Genomic DNA, 20509 nt, shown 5'->3' with positions numbered 1-20509 from the left:
TATGACCGCATCTATACCTGTTTGGCACAATTCCTCATGCGAGGCAGCAGGTAGATCTCCTCCAGCTCCTTTTGCCTCTCCTCCTCCTCCATTCTCCTCCTTTGCTCCTCGGGTATGATGTCGTCCCAACTCCGCTGGCTGCGCTCAGAGTCTATGTCGATTTCCTCCTCTTCCATCATGGAGAAGTTGGCCACCTGTACGGGTCAGAGAAGCAAATGGGTTGAGTGGCAAGTCAAACAAAGTGGCGCTAAGAGGGAATGTTCAAGAATGAATGCAATTTGCAACACAAACCCCCCCCCAAAAAACAAACAAGCAAACTTGTAAATACCAAGCAAGTGAAGAATAGAGCATTGATTTCCTGTATGGATATTGCTCAAACATAGTTGCTTAAATGAGTTATTGTTCAGTGTGGGACCGTGGGACATGACTGTATTTACCTTGAACTGAGATAGCAGCTCTTCTCCCACTGTGGAAGGTCCAGGGTCATTCTCCCTGGTCTCAGCTCTTTTGAGGATCTCATCGATGTCCATTTCCTACAGAGCATAATAGGTCATGAGATGTTACGCCAATACATTTCATAATAAAAGTGTTTTGCTATATTATATATTATGTATTTGTTATAATATATACTGCATACCTGAGGCTCTTGCTCCTCGCCCTCCTGCTCTTTGAAAAGCTCCTCAGCACCAAACTTCAGGATAGCAGACAATTCTTCCTTGTTGAATGGAGCTGAACTGCATGTAACAAAACGAGTATAAAGTAAGAATATGGAAGAGTATGCACTCCACAGCTGAAATCTCTTGGTTTGATATCTTTGGGTGACAAACTGTTGGTCAGTGGATGAAGGCCATGTACCCGAAAACATTTGGTGATTAAAGCACAGAGCAAAAAACGGAGAAGAGTTGTGTGACTTGAATTCCGAGGAAAACTGTTTGTGTTTGAGTCAAGCAAGGGAAAAAAAATTGCATTTGTTGCTTGCCTTGAAGGAGCAGCACCAGTGTGGAGCACAGTCTTTCCTGTGGTGTCCATCCTCTGAATGACCAGGTGGTCCAGCACCATCTTCTTCTTGGCCCGCTCAATGATGTCCTCCTCCACTGAGCTCTTTGTCACCAGACGGTAGATGTTCACCTGAGAGAGCACAAGCAAACATAAGTCATTTGTTACAAAGTGGGTTTGTTGCAGTGGGCGGTGTTCCCGGTGGCATACGGTCTGACTTTGATAGCGCTTTGACCACCCCCAAAAGGCAGTATAACCATATGACTGGGGTACAAAAATTGTACCACGACACTCTACTTCAAAGTAAAGTTGAATAATTTGCGGCTAATTACAGACACTATTATCAATACTAGAGATACATGTTCCATTCCAAAACAGCATACCTTTCCCAGACCGTGATTTATTGACTATTTGTAAAGCTTGGTTGGATTCCAATATGACCCGTGCTGACAGTGATTGTGCAATATGACTGTCAAGTAGGCCATGTCACTCAATAGCTGAAGATTATTCTTGACAACAAATACGATATATGAAATGACAGTAGGATTACAACAGTATAAAATCGAATGTGTATTTGGATTTAACAGTGTTTTCCCATACAGCCCTGTCTGGCGGGATTCTTGCCAATCCAGCTAACACATGCTCACATACTGGCAAATAAAGCTGTCCCAATATTGATACTTAAATTAAATGTGCTTTGGTAAAATAAAAATATGGAATATAAAATGTTTTCATTCTCTACAAACTCCCCCATAAATATATACTTTTGTGTAACTGAAAAAATATTGCAACGGTTCGCCAATAAGGGCTTTATTTTAAAAGCATTGACTAGAAGTCCTATTAGTTATTCTGGCTGTCAAAGCAGCATGTGAAAATCCTGAAATACTGCTTTTTGTGACTTTATGCTCACATTCAAGTAGGCCCAGGCCAGTAACTCGTTTCATTACATTGGCCTGGTAAGTCATTTTATGATGCACAAGTTCATGCATAGAACTTACTGTTTACATGAGGATCCTATTCAGGCTAAATTCCAATCTGTTTTACTATGCATAACCTAGAGCTGTGCTTTAACTGTTAGCCTATTCTGAATAAGCTCTGTACTTAAGAGTCCATCATTAAGCTGTGTTTTACCAGTGTAAAAAATAATCTAATACTCAAAACAAAATATACCCTCTAAGTAATGTAGCTTATTTTGTATTGTATTCTTATTACTTAACATTATTTTCTTTTACTTGATTTAGGATTATTGTTAGGGTCAGTGTACAGTTTAATGAATAAACAAATGATGAATGAATGCAACTGATGCACTTGTTTCTGTAATGGTTTTGCAATAGGCCAATACTAGATGGCATGCATGACTGTTAATTGAGAAGCACTTGGATCAGTGCTTGTAGTAGCTGATCGTCTTAAAAGACCCTGTACTCGTATTGGTTCTGAAAAATTGCTGTTAATGCACCTGTAATTGATACTCCAGTGACAATGCAAAGATGCAAGGTTTTAAAATGAGACCGTTGTTTTCTTAATAGTTTCCAATGTTAAAAAATATGACATTTGTTGTGTACCTGTCTCTTCTGTCCAATCCTATGGGCTCTGGCCTGGGCCTGCAGGTCATTCTGGGGGTTCCAGTCTGAGTCGAAAATGACTACTGTGTCAGCCGACGCCAGATTGATACCCAGACCACCCGCACGCGTTGATAACAGGAAGCAGAAATCCTGGGTACAGAAGTAGAGGTATTTATAACAAATCTGGCAGAATGCACTTATTCAAATGAGGCACAAATTACATGTACTGTATCAAGTGCATAGCACTTACCTCTGAGCCCTCAGCGTTAAAATGATCCAGCGCCTGCTTCCTCATCTCTCCCTTGATGGAGCCGTCTAATCTCTAAACAAAGCCAAATCAAATAGATACATCTGTAAATTGCATTACAAACTGTCACGGCTATTGCTTAATGCCTGGTACTGTTTTGGCCTTTTCCAGTCCTGTACAGGGATGGCATCACTTTCCTTTTCTTACCCAACTATTTGTTGACAAGATGCCAATCTGAGCTATGGCACTGCCCACTAATACCAAAGCTCAGGAAGTGAGAAAATAGAAGTAACTGTGACTGCAAATTTCTTGTCCCAATGTTGCTTAAGCAGATGTGCCTGTCTGACTGCAGTAAGCTGGCATCAAATTGACTTTGTATACTTAAATGTGTGTATATCATGACAAGAATTGACATATGCATTGGCAAACATAATTACTGCAGAGTGAAGGTTGTTAAAATTCTAAATTCTATATGAAAAAGGAAAAAAGCGTGCAAAACAGGGTTGTGTACGATAAAGGACATCATACTGCAAAGTGTCTGATAATGGAGGCATTGACTTTGATTTCTGCAACGTGGCAGACTGTCTAATGATCATATGATAACAGTGTGTATATACCTGAAAGAGGAACTGTCGGTTCCTCAGGTAGTCAGCCAGGATGTCCAGCATCCGGACCATCTGGGAGAAGATGAGGACTCGGTGGCCACGCTCCTTCAGACGCACCAGAAGCTTGTCCAACAGAACCAGCTTCCCACTGCTGCGGATCAAGTGCTGTGGTAGGAAAACAGTGGCTATTAGTTAGTGGTCCATCTTCACAAAACTCAATTCATACTAGACATGAGTCAGTATTAAAGTTTCATTCTAAAAAATTATGGCCAAAATTACTATCAGGGTATAGCGTAGCAAACCCCATTTTATTCCCCCCCATTTCACATTCCAAAAGAATTGTACAACATGTTCAGCTTGCTATTACATCTATATGTAAATATCTTAGTCTTCATGTAATTCGTGATAAGCTGCGACCAGCTTGGTGCTTTCAGAGGGTGTGGCGGTCATGTTACTTTAGGCTACATATTCATTTACCCACCTGCCGTAGCAACCCCCTATCTTAGCAACCACCTACCAACACCCCAAGTCTTTAGTCTTGGCTCAAAAACGTGTGTGAAGGTCAACGACGTGATATATAATGCTAGACTGTCAACAGTGCATTACCAACCACGAAACTGTGGTTGGTAATGCACAGGTTTGCCACGCCAGAGATCCTGGTCCACAGGACTCTGATGACAATTGGTTGACAGGAGGATATACACTATCCTAGCTGGTGGTGGACATCTGACGGGACAAGGAGCCCTTGACTCTAGCCATCAGCCAGGTGTACAGTCCCATTAGGATTAGGACAGCAGATTGAATTGGACACTGAATACTGATGCCTTATAATAAGAGGATAGAGCAGAGAATTCATCTTGAGAAGGCTCAGGTCTTTCAACGTGTGCAGTAGACTGCTAGCCGTGTTCACTCCGACTACTGTGGCCTGTGTCGTTCTCTATGATATTTTGTGCCGAGCAGGCAACATCAGGGGTTAACACTGGCTGGACAAGTTGGTGAGAAAGGGTTGCTTTGTTATTCAGGGAATAGGTTTCACAAAGACACATGTAAGACTTTAAGACCTTTTAAATGCTACCTGGAGTTGAATTTAATAGGAATTTTTATATGTAATAGGACTGGTACTTATGACTGTCTGATTGAGAGACTACCTATCCAATAATCTCTGTTTATGCATCTAGATACAAAAGAGAGACAGACCTGTAAGGCTTCCGCTCTGTTGTAGAACTCATTGTCTTCCGGTGGCTTGATAAGGTAGCAGTGGTTACAACACTTCTTCAGCTCCATCATGATGTTAAGGAAGCCTGAGGTGCTGCCCTTGGTGCCTTTACTCAGAGCCTTGTAGTTCCTGGTCAGGATCCATCTGATCACGGCCACACACACGCACACATGCAGGATTGTTAGGAAGAAATAAGTATGTAGCCTCAACTAGTGATGTCATGATGCCCTTTTTTTTTACTTTGGTACCAATAGTAGACAAAGCAGACATATTCTTTCATCTGGTTCATATATTTATCAATCATGTTGCCAATGAGGGCAGACGGTCTCAGTTCAAATGTTTGGCTTGCTCCATCTTCCTGGCTGGTAGAAACGGCTAATTATTCCTAATTATTAACGTAAATGAAAGGCATTCTCCTGCTCTTACTTGTAGTACTGTTTCTGGATAGCGCTCATCTCCACTCGGAGGATCTGCTCCACTTTGGCAGGAAGAGATTTCTCCACATCCTTCTTGACTCGGCGCAGTAGGAAAGGCTCCAGCTCCTTGTGCAGACTGGTGTATCCCGAGTCCCTGCCTTTACCATGGTCCTCCTCAAACAGCTCCCATGAGTGAAACCTGGACACACGAGACAAAGAACACTTTTTTAGTGTGCCACTATTACTGAACAATCTCCAGGCCTAGGACTAGAGCTGCAGAGAAAAGAGGTCAAGTCGACAAACTTATCCTTTAAATCAATTTGACAATTTCAGTGTCGCCTTGTGTCATCCTCAATCAACTATAACCAACTATAACTACCTTTTTTTGCTGTATCCTATTACTATTTGCTGTTACAACAACCCAATCTTCCCATGGGGATCATTCGTGTTTCATCTTATCTTACTTATATTTGTTGTGACAAGCTGAGAGCAGTGACAATTTCTTTCCAAGTTAATATGTAATTGAATTTCTTTGTTTTGACACACATATCTAGAGGCAGTGTGCCAAGCAGACACATTCACTCTCACACATGCGAGCATCACTGTGATATGGCCTACTTCTCGGGCATGATGAAGTGCAGCAGGGACCAGAGCTCTTTGAGGGAGTTCTGCAGCGGGGTTCCTGTAATGAGAAGCCTGTGATTGGACTTGAAGTCGATCATCGTCTTGTAGAGCAGCGAGTCGTCGTTCTTCAGCCGGTGGGCCTCATCCACGCCAATGAAGGCCCAGTTAACGCTGCCCAGGAATGACTGGAGACACACACATACCAGCATTTGTTACAGCTTTATCATAAGAGCAGAGAGGCAAAGCAACAACAGCAAAACAAACAAAAAAAAAGACTTCAAACAACTTGTCATGAATGGGAGTAGCTGCTGACCTTGTCTTTGAGGAGGATTTCGTATGTCGTGAGCAGGATGTTAAATTTAAGTCTCTTGTTCTGGACATGCATCCACTCGTGTGTTCGGATCTAAAAACAACAGGGGAGAGGAAAAACAACAAAAATTTTAAATACTAAAGCAGTCATTTGAGAAATTGCAATCTCTGTTACTTGTATCCATACTTTCTGTAACATTCAATAACAGGAAAAAAGGTCAAGAAAAACCATAAAAAGGAGGAAATCACATCAAATTTGTAAAGGGCTAAATGCTGTTATGAACAAACTAGAATGAGAGAATGTATAAATCTACTTTTTATTTAACCCAATTCATCTACTTTAAGACTAACTTCTATTCTGTAAGACCAACCTCATTCAAAATGTAGTGCATACATGGGGTGGACATTTGTGTCGCATGTCATCCCCCTATCTCTTTCCTAATATTTCCTGTCTCTCTCTTTCACCTCTGAAATATGCCACAAAAAAAAATAGTGCATATGAGATAGCAGCAGCCTAACTAATAGCGGTATTAACTGTAGCCTAGACCAGAGGTCCATGAGTCTGTATGTTTTCATTACAACCAATCACTACAGCAGCTCCTCCTCTCTGGTTCAAGGTGTGTTAAACAGTGAAATGAGCTGCTGTAGTGTTTGGTTGGAATGAAAACCTGCAGACTCCTTGGCTTCCATGGACCATGGTACAGGACTAGGGTTGCAAAGGGTTGGAAACTTTTCAGTAAATTCCCGGAAACTTGGGAAATTTTACCAAATTTCAATAGAAAACTTGTGTTTTTTGTTGTTCACTGAAAGAATCCAATGTAAAGAGTCAATTCATTTGCAATTACAATTACCCATTCGGGAGACGCTTTTATCCAAAGCGATGAGATACACATGAGATTTTAATACAACACAAGTAAGGATCTAGTCAGGAGAGAACGAGAGTAAGTGCCATAAAGCTAAGTTCTAGTCCGACAGGACATGGGTGCCACGAGGCAGTGCATAGAGGCAGATAAAGACATTTTTTTTTAGCAATTACACAGTCCATCAGGTGAGAAGGTGTTCGCTAAAGAGCTGGGTCTTTAGCCTTTTCTTAAAGATTGACAGGGACTCTGCGGATCAAATGGATTTTTAATTTATTTTAATTTATTTAATTAAAGTTCAACTCATAACTACATTGTCGATTTTTGATTTCTATTAGAAGGGTTTGCATTTATGTCTGCTTCCCTGCCGGGAATCAAACTCAGGTCTCCTGATTAAGAGTCTGCAGTCTGACTCCCTGTGGCACACTTTCATCCACATGACCATAAAGTGGTGAACAGAGTGACCGATTGACCGGCATTGCGACCCATAGAGCCCCTGCTGTCGCGGGGCTAAAAAGTGTTCTTGATTATAGATTTGAATATTTGATGTAAGATTGGTTAGATTATTTAAAAAATAAAATAATGCATAACTACTTTCCCTACTGTGCTGCACCAAGTGTTGTAACATACCATGTTCCTGCTGCTGATGTCTCCCAGGTAGACCACAATGTTCATCTGAGGGGCCCAGAGCTGGATCTCTCTCTGCCAGGAGGTCAACGTAGAGAGAGGCACCACCAGCAAGAAGGGCCCATACAGTTGGTGCTCATGAAACAGGTGGTTAAGGAAGCAGATAGTCTGGATGGTCTTCCCCAAGCCCATCTCATCAGCAAGGATGCAGCTGTTGCCTCTATGGTTGGGGGCAGGAGTGGAAATAGATAGGAAGGAATTTCAGGCCTGCCAACACATTTGCTTTGCACACAGCATGAAACATTCAACAAATAACCATCATGTATACCAATCGCAAGAAAAGGAAGGAATTTGATAGAACAATCCAGTATATATGGATCCAACACTAAAGGTATACTTCTGTCAAGAAAGATTAGTCAGAATGTTCATCAACTGAGACAGAAATTCTCATTTAACACCTTAATTTTAACAGAGGGAACTTTTAAATATCTATGATATCAAAAATTTTACCTCAAAAATTACGTCTAAATACATCCTTTACAATACAAGAAACTTATTTTATAGTCAAATTATTTTAGTACAAGAAAGACTTTTATATTTATATATTATATTAGATGCCGAGGCACAATGATACGGAACTTCCTAATCCTATTATAACAGAATTAGAGACAGCCTGATAAATTACTAGGGTGTCGCATCCCCATTAAAAAAAATCTATGATCATCTACACATCAACATCTTGCCATCTTGGAAGTATTTCAATTTAACATCAATCACCAACCTCTGGGAATCAGCCGTATATGTTAATAAATCAGGAAGGAAAAAGACAACACAAGTATTATGTCAATGGCATTCAGGATTGATTGACCCGTACTTGCACCAGGAGTGGGCCATCCAGTTCAAACTGTCCAACTGGTAGTCTCGGAGCTCCAGTCCATCGCCTCCTATGTAGGACGGCTGCTTCTTCATGGGCAAGAACCTCGGTCTCTGCTTCAGCACCTAGGAGGAAAGACGGCAGTCGGTGACGTCCTTGTTCAAAACAAAACCCACACTTCAGTTTACTTCTCAATGTGTAGAGGAGATACAGAAGAGATTGCACCAGGCTAGACCAAGATGAAAACATTCCTGTAGGCCACTCAACAGAACTGAAAAGATTTACTGAAACAAAGTATAGCACTCTCAAAAAGAGCCAAACACAGGGAATCTGCAGGTCTCAGAAAGACAAATTTTAGACTTTTTAAGACCTTTTTAATGCTACCTGCAAATACATTTAAGACCAATTTATAAAACAAAAAGAAGAAACAAAGCTAGCAAAACCATCCTATTTCTCACTGAACATAGCCAATGTAGTTGTTAAACGTGACTGTCATTTGCGCTTACAACTTAGACTTATTAACATGGAAGAAAGAAGACCTTTGGCCCAGTTCTGCTGTTCTTTTTTTCATGATAAGCACCAATTACACCTGGATGCATACACAATCCTGCTGCAACACCGTCAGAGAAGGCGTAGGCTAGTTCTCCAATTACAAGTTTTGTAACATAGGCCCATGTGAGTGTGTTTTGTGCTTTACTCAATACATGCACATATACCATGAAAGTGAGCTCATCACAGTGACCCTCCTCCAATCAGATGTTGTCTCCTCTCCAAATGTTTTGATTTCATTTAATGATACACATGTAAACCGCTACAGTGTGAATAGTTAGGATAACAGGCACACTCACACCCCATCATGAGTGGGCTAGCGTACATGAAAAACACTACAAAACTCTACTGTGACTTAATGCACTAGGTAATAAGTAAATACATACAATAAGAAATTATGTTTCTGTAAGTTGGTTATTTTACAGGCTATTGGAATTTTATGGAGTTGCCTCAAACTCATTTACAATGAGTCATTTACTTTTTTACTTGCATTATTTTTTATTATTTAACTAAAATAAATTTTTCATTAATTACTTGGATTGGTCTTTTTCATTTTTGCCTGCTTAAAGCTAGGGTAGGCAAAAAAAAATTTTTCAATTTTTTTTCGAAGCATTTTGGTTATATTTGTTGAAATTCTCTTTACATCCCGACGACTATCAATAAATCAAATGCTCTGAGATAAAACAAGCACAGATCCTGTACAGACCCACGTCCTTTGGACAAAAGCCAAGGACTTAGAAGTGAGTTACCTTGCAGTCTCTGAAGGGAATGGTCTTTGACTGGTTTCTGCTCATGTAGTCATCTATGCATTTCTGGAACTTCCTGGCGATCAGGGCGCCGTCCTCCCAGCTACACTCTGAGTATGGCAGGCCCTGCCACTTGCACAGGTAGTCTGGGTAGCCAGCTGCCGACTTCTGGTTTGAATGCCCTGCTCAAAGGGATTCATATGCCAATTTAGTTATATGAACCCAACAGCATAAAATCTACTCGGTGTCAATTGCTTCATACAAAAAAACACAAATGACAAGGCACATATCAGAAAGCGCACCTATGATTCGCTCTACAAGTTGGTACTGAGAGTGTAGATCGTCCATCAGCTCTTCTTGACAGTTGAAATACTCTATATCCTCCGGTGATGCTGCCTTCAACCTGGCGAGAGAAGAATATGATAAAGTGAGTGAGAAACCACATTCCTTTCCAGAAGCTACCTAATGATGCACAAAGTAAAAAAAAAATGTAATAGATTTTGGCAACAACTACTGTCAAAGTGCCCTTGAACAAGACTCTGAACCCCCAGCTGCTCCAGTGGAGCTGCTCAGCGATCAGCAGTAGAAGACTGTGGTACTGGACAGCTCCCACTGTGACTGTGAAGCATGCTGTTACTGGAAAATGGCATGGAGCACTGTGGCCGATCCCTGGATAAAGGAAAGTTAAGAGAGTAACTAGTCTTTTCTGCTACAGTTCCAGGCCTCACCATTTCTTTTTCTCCTGCTCCTTCTTCTTGAAGTTATCCAGTTTCTTCATCCCCTTGACATTCTGGAGTTTGAGGGTGTCCTCTGTCTCCCAGGTGTTGTGGATGTGGGACCAGTTCTTCCACTTGATCAGATATTGGGTGTCACCAGCCTCTTTGTTGGGGTTGAAGGTGCCGTTTGGGTCCCCGTCTGCTTCTACAGCATATACTGTGGTGGTGCCTCCCGTTGCTGTGAGACAAATATTGCAAAACTGTGCTACATATTATTTTTTCCTCATTTTTCCTGTAGAAGGGATATAAAGGATGATTTATCCTTGAAATGTAATTTAGGTACTCTGTAATCTGAGATTGAGGTCTCTCAAGAGAGACCTGAGAACAGAAAACATTCAAGTAAATAACAAAGAAAATACACAATAAGACAGTCATAAGGGGGGGGGGGGGGCTTTGAAATTCAAATTTCAGTCTGCTCCATTTATACGGTGGATAGTAGCAGAAACCATCTAATTACCTAAACTAACGAATCATGTGATCTGGTGGCTTAATTACTGGCTCTATAGACAGTAGAGATGCAAGGTGCATGGGAAGCTGCAACAGTAGAGTTTATAGATAAATATAGTGCAATGTATTCCACTCTTCGTTGTTAAAGAAGACCAGATGACTCTTGGATCTAATGGCTTCAAAGTAGCAGGGGCAACATGTGAATACAAATTGTCTATAATCAAATACAGACATGACTGTGGAATGTACAATGTCTTTCCCTGTATGGAATACACATCTCAAAATTCCATGATACTCCGAAATTCCATGACCAGCAGGAATCCTGTTTACTGTACCCATTAAATAGTGTGGATGACAACATCAGTCTCAGTAGCGTGTTCCTCACCTCCTCTCCTTCCTATCCTGCTCTCCATCACTCTCTCCAGGGTTTCAAACTCATCTTCCTCCGGCTGGGGAACGTCTTCACCCAGCACCTCCACAAGATCGTCCGAGTCCGTCTTCAGCTCCTCGTCCTCCTTGTAGCTGACGTTCACGGTGGCCTGCCGCCGTGGCCCTGCCGAAACCACCTTCTTGTAGTGGTCGTCCTCGTCGTCAGAAGACGAACACTTCTGGGCCTTCTTTCTCTGGATGCTGCTTTTCTTTCCATTTCGGGCGTTCATCCTAAGAGGCGATAAGAAGAGGTGAAGCCAATGCAGGTTTAAAATTGAAGACACTCTGTATATTCTTTTAGAGAACACAGGACAAATGATTAACACCCAAGGTAACTGGCTGAAGTGACTGACCACCAGGAAGGGAATTTGATCTGAAGAATCAACACCTATCTTTCCATGCAGGACGAATTCTGTTCTTACTCAGGTAACCTGGTTTTGGGTAAATGCATGTAAACATCACAACCATAGACAAATAACCCAGGTAAGCTCATACTCTCATACTTATGAGAAACCTGGTTAAAATACCTGGCTAAATCCCATATTAAACAGGTTACTGTGGCATGGAAACATCTTACTCCTTTCACTTTTGGTTTTTGCCATCTGCGCAAACTCAGACTCGCACAGCAATACGGGCACATTTTGTTGTCCACAAAAAACGTGGCAGCGAGCAATCCTTTTTTGGGGGGGCTGATTCGATTAGCAATTTTGTGAGATTGTCCAATCATCGATCTGAATATCAATTGAAATGACGCATTTTACCATGACTTTCTGCTAACAACTGCTTGTGTAAAACTACTAAAAATGCACGGCAAGCATTAACAGTAAGATTTCAATCAGGCACTGTGTTTAACACACTATACTTATGGCTACATGACATTGCTGGACTAACCTAAATTACAGTACGTCATTTAGTAGACGCTTTTGTCCAAAGCTACTTACAATAATTGCATTTTGTAAACAGTAGTCAAACCAACTGTATATCACAGTCTTCATCAGGCTAATTCAAGTGGGATCCAAGTGTAATCTGAAATGATGCGTCTTCAGTCTCCGGTAAAAGATGGGTAATGATTCAGCCATTCTGACAGAAGCATTGTGGTGCCAGGAATGAGAAGACTCGCAACTGGGATGAGCAACATCTGAGCAACGTCTGAGCCCATGTAGTGATGGAGGGGCTAGGTGACCTGGAAGGGTGGAGGAGTTTGGAACCTGACCAGTGAAGACCTAACCATCAGGACCAAGCAGTGATCTAACCATGAGGAAATAAAGTTTTTATCCAAACATAGTTATTACATGTTAGTGTGTGCTTAATGCTGCCATTGGCACAGTAAAAGAGTTGTGTCCAATAAATTAAACTTTTTCTAATCATATGGGCTTTGACATTCATAACACCATGTCAGAAATGAATATACACTTGATATCCTTTATAAGGAGCACCTAGATAGTACTAGGTAGGATCCCTTTTTGTCTCCAGAACAGCCTGAATTCTTGAAGGCCTGGATTGAACAATGTGATGGAAATATTCCACAGGGATTTTGGTCCATGTTGACTTCATAACATCTGAACGTGTCTGCAGATTTTTCAGCAGCACATCCCATTTCACCTCATCCCAAACGCATTCCATTAGGTTGAGATCTGGGGAAAGTGCAGGCCATTGCAGGCCATCAGCATGTCACAACAGAAACCAGGATTAGTCAGATAAGGTGGTGTTTTGGTGATCACATGCCCACTGAAGCTTGGTCTTCCGCTGCTGTAGTCCATCCAGTTAAGGTTGCAAGATGCCCCTCTGCACCTCACTGTTGTACAGAGCTGGTATTTGCATACTTGTGGCCAGCTTGTTAACTTGAACAAGTTTTGCTATTCTCTTCTGACCTCTCTCATCAACAAGGTGTTCCACCCCCAGGACTGCAGCTGACATGATGGGTTTTGTTACTTGTACCATTCTCCATTAACTCAACAATGTAATGTAGAACATCCCAGGTGGTCATCCGTTTTTGAGATGATGGAACCTGCGTGTCTGGCACGAGCAATTATACCAGTTTCAGTGTATCAATGTATGCCTAAAATGTGACCAGGCAGTTGAAGCAATGCTCGACTAATCACCAAAGATCTATTTACAACATCCATCAGTGCATTCCTATTACCATCACTGTTGAGATCATTATTTCTTAAAAGTAAGCTACTACTGTGCTATCAAAGAGGGCAGGGGAATATTCTGTTAACTGGTTTATTTATAGCAATAGGGAGACTTAAGGGTATCAAGGGTTAATGTAAACAGATTAACCTGAATAGGATCTTGACCGGAGTATGGACAGAAGCTGGGTTACTCAGGCATGTAAACATAGCCAGTGTCTTGGGAGACCATACTGAAATCTTGGTGGCTTGCTCTGATATACAGCTAACCAGCTATAAAAGGCCAACTATCTACTTACTTGGTTGGAGGCTTTCTGCTTTTGACTTTGTGACTGGGTTCATAGTCGGATGCAGTCTCATCACTGTTGTCCTCTGCTGATGAGTCAGATCCAGAACCACTCCCAGATCCAGAACCAGATCCAGAGTCTGAAGAGCCTGAATTTCTTCTCCTCTTGGATCCACTTGATGAGTCTGAATCATCGCTACTTGATGAGTCCTATAAAAGATTATCATCAAGGTTCAGTGTTGGGATGTTCATGAATAACCAGCGTGTGACCATCAGGTGGGCACCTCCCATTACAGATGTTTCATTAAATTAGGCTCAGGACACCTCCAGAAGGCGTAAATTATGTTGTCTTGTTGTAGGTCAGGTAGAGAAATGACTGTACATAATGACTAAATATATAATAACCAGGCTAGATGAAGAGATATCAGAAAAAGACATACTGGAAAAGTTGTGGCGTGGGTGTAGATCCATTCAGTAACAATATAAGTAAAAGCGAATAGTCCAATAAGTTAGATTTGTTTCCAAATTTAGGTTACTGTGACACAGTAAACTATCCTGTCTTTAGCCCTAGTCTCTACTCAAAAACACTCTGAGTTGTAGCTTCAGAAGAGTCAGCTCAGTTAACCTGAAAAAACTGTTGGTTCTTGGCTTTGCCAAGTAAATAATTAGCCAGCAGGCGAATTTAGAAAAGAAACCAATGTTGATGTTAACATGCAAGTAGCCACTACTAGAAGTAGCTTCTCCTAGATTATGTTAGCTATAGTGCAAATCAGATGTGTTAACTAAAACACAGTAATAGTTAGCTAGTTAACCAGATACTCTGGTTAGCTAGCTAACAAGCTGATCTAAACACAAAATTGATCAGATGCACCAGCAGCAAAATGATCACTTCCCAGTCAAACAGCACAGAAATTAACCAAGTCTACTCAATTCTAATGAGACGGGTGAGTTGCAAGTTGAGAAAAGCAATCAGCTGTTCACAGCCATTGCAGCCCAAGAGCTGAGGACCTCCAATATGGCTGACAAAGGGTGCGTTACCTCGCACTACCTGCTGTCAGCACCGATCAGACCTATATTACATTTCACTACAATGACACCAACATTTAGTAACACTTAGCCCACAACAGTTCACTCAATGATTTCTAACTTTACCATCAATCTTAAGAATACTAGGCTAAAGTGATTCCTTACCCTTCTGTCTAGACAGGGCCCACTTAGGAATTCAGAAACCAGACTGTACCAACAATCATAAGCCAAAAGTTGGCTGACCCTGTTGACTTGAAATAGCCCACTCAGCAATTAAGAAACTGCATTAAACATACACGTAGGCTACAATGTCAACTATCGTTATGTAGCAAACAGACATATTGATAGAAAACAATTTTCATGTTAAAAACAAATGATGAAAAAATTCTGATGCCTTGTGAATAACATTTCTTTTAAACAAATATTACACACTTTGGATCAGTGCTCTGATTTGATTATACTCACAAGTGTGATTACTCCAATGAACATTTTAATGTTAATCCTTATCTGGACCGGATTCATTTTACTGGGGAGGGAGGAGTAATGCAGTCTTTAACGGAGCAAGTCAATTCAACCCCCGATTTCACAAACTGTACGCATCCAAGTCGGCGTCTTTTACCTATCGTTAAGAGCATAATGAATTTTGACAACAGGATTGTGATCCTGCTTTTTGTTGTTGTTCAACACATGAACGTAAACTGCAAGCTTTATACAGTGGTTTAGTTACCATTTTTTCATTTATCCTAGAGTCATAATCATGGTGGTTTGCGCACAAGGCAATGGCAGGAATTGTGCTGCTTATTGAGTTGCAAGGCTTAATTTTCATCCTAGCTCATTACAGAAGTGTGAAACTGCTCAGCACTCCATGACAGTGATTCCATTTCCACATAAAAACAATTTACTTCATTGATTCTAATTACTTGAGGGCTGCCAAAAACACAGTCAAATCAGCTGTAACATCTTATAAACTTTTTTTGAAAGTTCATTAAGTCGTGCCTGAGGTTGACGTTTCCTCCTCCAAAATCCTAAAGGTGTTTACCAATTATACAAAACCAAATTTAGACTGGCACTGACATACTTACCCCACTGTACTTAAAACATACCAAACCATGAATCCAAAACAGTATACTAAATCATTAGATCTGTGAATCATTCTACACCGATTCATTATATTCTCGAATTAGACTTTCGAAATAGGTGTGACCATTCTGCTCCAACATATCCATAAGTCCAAGTTAGTCAAATGTTTCATTAATAGAGTTAGACTGGAATGAGTGGAATTTTGAGGGGGTGTGGGGGTAGATACTTATTGTTTTGCTAGGTCACTGAATTCAAGTGACTCTGGAAAATATTTTAAATGTGCATTTCTACTTCAGATGTTCAAATGGCAATGGATGTATCACCAATACTCGATAACAAATAACAAAAACATATTTTCTCAAAAGCAAAAATGGGAAAAGCCGAACGACTGAAAGATAAAATGCCTTACAACTACCTGCTACAGATATCCTTGTGGTTTTTATGTATTGAGGATCAATGTTAAACAACCAAAGAGCTACTAACCTCGTCAGATCCACTATTTGAAGAGCTTTGTCGCTGATGCTGGAGTTGCTGTTTCCTGAGCATAGCTGACCTTTGCACTGCTAGGATACTTGGGTTGGACTTCCAGAACTGCAATCAATATAGTGCAAGGTTAGGGAAAGTTAAATGAATAGTTTACAGTCAATAGCCTACATATCATTGTACAAATGTTTTGATTTCATTTTCTCTAAAACAAAAGTCCAGGTGTATAAAGATGGCAGCTTCTGTAATCCTTTCAGTCCAATCAAACGGGCAGTGTGCAAGCAGTGTTAAAATGTTGCCATTTTAATACTTTGCATCATGCAATAATGGAAGTTGCTATCTTTATGTACCTGTTTTATTGTGGAGCATTAGTTTAATAACACATTTCTCTACCTCAGCTCCATCAATTTTTGACTTATTTGGTGGTTCAATTTTCTCCTTGGATTTCTCTGAGTCAGAATCTGACTGGCTGCCCGAGTCTGAGCCACTTCCTGAGTTGCTGCTCCCTGATTGGCTGCTGCTGCTGCTGCTGCTGGAACTGGAGCCTGAGCCTGTCCCAGACGCAGAGCCCGATCCAGAACCGGACTCATCATCAGAGTTACTGTGGACATGTAAAGACACACAAGCACATGTATTAAAATACTTGGAGTCTTCCAACAATAGCAGCAATTCATGTCATGAAGAGCATGGTTCTCAATGTTTACCATAATGAAACTGTGTCACATGAAAATGACAGATGGCACAACGAGGTTTCAAAGTACTGAGAAAGCTTCATCAGTTTAAATGACTCAGGAGGATCTGCACAGGTGAGAATTATGAGGTACTGTATTTCATTGATCCTAAAAACAATACAAAGTAGGCCTACATCTGGTGCCCATAAAAGAGATAGGGGCCCTCTACAGTATTCAGGGAATCAGCAGATTTTCTGATTCAGAGAGCCAAATGTAAGACTTTTAATGCTACCTGCAATTTAATTTAAGACCAACATAAAAAACTAAATAAAGAAACAAAGCTGTCAAAATCATGGCTAATGAATGTTAGGAACTTTTAATGGGCAGTACAAGAAAAGGGACACTCGGAAATTAATTGTTAAGAGACATGAAGTCCAACTGTGTTTAGTAAAGCAAATAAGATAGGATGCATATTGTACTACTAACCCTGTTCTGTTTAATCTTAGTGGACACGCAGCACAAAGAAGAGCCGTCATTGCGTGGTGAAAAAAAAAAAGACCTCTAATAACTGGATTTAGGACATTTGATATTTTTGAGGCCATACATTTAAATAATTTATTCTAAGAGGTTTTCAGAGTTTTTAAGGACTTGCACACACTCTATTGACCTTTTACTTGCCATCACACAACACAAATAGACTCATTTTCATATTGTTAAACAGTAATCTTCATTTCAAGTTTCATTCAGATGGCTCATTTCTTTAACTACTACCATGCATGAACATAGGTTGCTCACAGATCATAGTAATACTAGTAAATCACTGTCTTCTGGGCTTAATACTGGGAAATATTTTTGATAAAATACCCACTGCATCAGCTTGTAAATCATCTATCACCTAATGTGAAGAATCCTATCGTGTCAATAACCTGACTGTGGCAATGTTTAACAAACTCTTTTCCTTATTCCATTAAAGCTCAAAATAAAGGTAATCTCAATGTTCTTCATTACGTTTTGTGTGTGATCCAAGTACAAATAAAACAGTTCAGATATCCAACTACTGAGCATGCAAGCTTAGATTTGAGCTGACAGTTGAAATAAAAAACAAAAGATTCCTGAGATAAAGTTTGATTACCTTGATTCTCCACTGCTGTTGCTTACACTTTCGTCCTCACTGCGCCCAGCCATGTTTAAATCCAAAATATATACGTCCCAACAATAAATAATCTATAATGAGTCTTATGCTCCACACAGTTAACCTGTAAAAGAGAATACACATTACATGAGAAATAACATCCCATAAATACCATCAGTCAGTTTTTCCATCAAAGTTTTCATTTAACTTAAATTATGGTTTCCAAGCTGTCTATATGACCATAAACAGTGGAGTTGATAGAAATGGCTAACTTGTTAAAATCAACTAAAACGAGCAAAATAACACACTGTTTAGGTGCAAGCCATCTGAAAGATAATTACATTTTCGGTTCAGTAAAGGTCTTCTCTGGCCAATTATGACCTGTTCATCAAAACTGAACAATTTACTTGAAAACTATGTTTTTCAAGCAGTCAATACAATTTCACGTTAAATTTTCTTCAATTGTGTAAATTCTTAAACACATCAGTTCTGCTTTGGTCCATATTTCAGTTCTGAGATAGATTAACTTTATCTACGGAATCTTAAAACACGTTATTGTTGTGGACATAATACTATTAAAGCAGCGTACAGCGAAGTGAGTGGATAACTATACATGCAGTCGTATTTATTCCCTGGCCGCAGAGGCCTGATGAGGCCTGCACAGCAGGAACGTGTTTTCAGTTCCAAACAAAGCTCCACAGCCGCTCTCAATACTAACATTACCACATCCGCATTAACTTATTCAACACGGGCCCCAAAAACCTGCCAAAATGAACAGTCTTATGTCAACCACGGTCTACTTGCTTCAGGTTGACATCCAGATTTACAAGTGTGGCTAATGTTTGTCCTGTAGCTTGCTCGCTAATACCAGCTAACGACGCAAGCTACTGGCTATTGGCGGGGTAGCTGTAATATATGCAGACACAACCAGCGCGGTCGTTAGCCGGCCAGCGACTTAGTTCAATCACAGGCCAGATGGACAATAATATCCTCCAACAAACGAGGGTAACACATTACTAGCAGAAGCTAGGTTACTTTACTGCTGATGTATAAAAGTTTGGCGTCTCTTTGCTGTGGTTAGTGTTTGCTAGCCTGTGTGTTCAAGCTAGAAAACCGTAACACTGTGTTAAAAAAAATACACCGTTGGCATAATTCCACAGCACTTGCCAAAAAGATATGGAGTATACGTTAAGTCAAATGCTGTATGAATTGTTTTTACTTTTACATTAGCCTTCTGAGCTAAGTACAGTAAACACGAGTTGACAGGGATGCTAGCCCAACGTTAACTGAGCAGGTCAAGCAAGGAAAGGTTTGCAGCGTGAGGCTAGCACGGCAGCTAACGAAATGATAAAACTTTAAGTGATTTTTAACAGTAAACCATCGGAGTGTTCACTTTCCAGTTGCAATACTCAGCTTTAAATAGTCACCGATACGTCGTGCAAGTACCTTTACAAACAGTTGACCACAGCCTGTAGGTGCTCAACTCGTTTAATATTCATTATTTTCCCCGCAAACGCAAACTAGCTAACCCTCTTCCTTCTTGTTTTCATCAGCCGCTCACTTTCCACGGCTGTTTTACGGTGTCAACACGTAACGTTAGCTTGCTTGCTCTCTGAGCTAGGGGGCTAGGTAATTATAAGTTGTTCATGTTACCTTGTGTTATTCTAGGTTACCTTGGAACTCCGATGAACTGCCTGTCTGAATCTGCCGTCCGACTTCAGCGGTCCTTTTTTCCTTTATTTTCTTTGGCTAGCAGCTACTGATAGCCACCTAGCTAGCTAACTCCCAGCCAGGGAGAGCAGCCCCGAACGATTCAGCTCGGTTGAATTGATGCAGTGTTTCTTGATTTCGCCCCCCCAAAAAAATCGCTAAGTATGGTCCCCTTTGGTTTCCCCTGATGTAAACAAAGTCTAGCGTTCGTCGTTCAATCCCGATTGTAGAATGCTGGCATTTCAACAGCGGGTACTCCGACAACCGGCCTCCGCCATGACGCCGTCGGGTTCACTTCACTAGGAAACCCCGGGCAGTGACGTAACAACGATGCTTTGCTCTACACTACAACACCACGGAACATCTCGTTTTATTTTTAGACAAGTATTATATTCATAAATGCAAATTTGCCTTACCAACCCCCTACTACAGATTTCAACAAAGAAATTGAATAATACTTTAAAACGACAATTTACCCCAAAACCAAGAAGGGTGGAAAACCTGTAACACCGCGTGCTTCGTTTTTTATGGCATTTCTGTTATTTTTTCCCCCTACAGGCCTACCCCTGGCATATTTTCTGTTCCTGTTCAACAGAGTTGACCCCATATTTTGTATTCTGATGTTTATTCTATGAATATGTTTTGGATTACACTTGCAGTAAAGAGAAACAACAACACATGACTAAATCCTGTGTGAAGGCTATAT

The 20509-nt window shown here is 40.7% G+C and overlaps 1 protein-coding gene across 1 annotated transcript in view; it reads right to left on the bottom strand.

Annotated features, from left to right (window-relative positions):
- The window catches only part of chd1 (chromodomain helicase DNA binding protein 1), a 31478-nt gene extending 11412 nt beyond the window's left edge, over positions 1-20066 (bottom strand). The window contains exons 1-22 of the mRNA XM_071906074.2: positions 19747-20066; positions 18094-18217; positions 16684-16891; positions 16291-16398; positions 13715-13911; positions 11240-11514; positions 10360-10585; positions 9934-10034; positions 9635-9813; positions 8337-8461; positions 7466-7682; positions 5980-6069; positions 5661-5851; positions 5053-5241; positions 4608-4770; positions 3423-3575; positions 2809-2880; positions 2559-2708; positions 980-1128; positions 638-734; positions 438-533; positions 18-194 (exon numbers count right to left, since the gene is read on the bottom strand). Coding sequence (XP_071762175.1) covers positions 18-194; positions 438-533; positions 638-734; positions 980-1128; positions 2559-2708; positions 2809-2880; positions 3423-3575; positions 4608-4770; positions 5053-5241; positions 5661-5851; positions 5980-6069; positions 7466-7682; positions 8337-8461; positions 9635-9813; positions 9934-10034; positions 10360-10585; positions 11240-11514; positions 13715-13911; positions 16291-16398; positions 16684-16891; positions 18094-18146 — 3216 coding nt within the window. The 5' untranslated portion in view covers positions 18147-18217; positions 19747-20066. The remainder of the gene's footprint in view (positions 1-17; positions 195-437; positions 534-637; positions 735-979; positions 1129-2558; positions 2709-2808; positions 2881-3422; positions 3576-4607; positions 4771-5052; positions 5242-5660; positions 5852-5979; positions 6070-7465; positions 7683-8336; positions 8462-9634; positions 9814-9933; positions 10035-10359; positions 10586-11239; positions 11515-13714; positions 13912-16290; positions 16399-16683; positions 16892-18093; positions 18218-19746) is intronic.
- Positions 20067-20509: the final 443 nt, after the last annotated feature.

This window comes from Centroberyx gerrardi, chromosome 2 (genome assembly GCF_048128805.1).
Source record: "Centroberyx gerrardi isolate f3 chromosome 2, fCenGer3.hap1.cur.20231027, whole genome shotgun sequence".
NCBI lineage: Eukaryota > Metazoa > Chordata > Actinopteri > Beryciformes > Berycidae > Centroberyx > Centroberyx gerrardi.
This window is presented reverse-complemented; position numbering and strand designations above follow the sequence as displayed.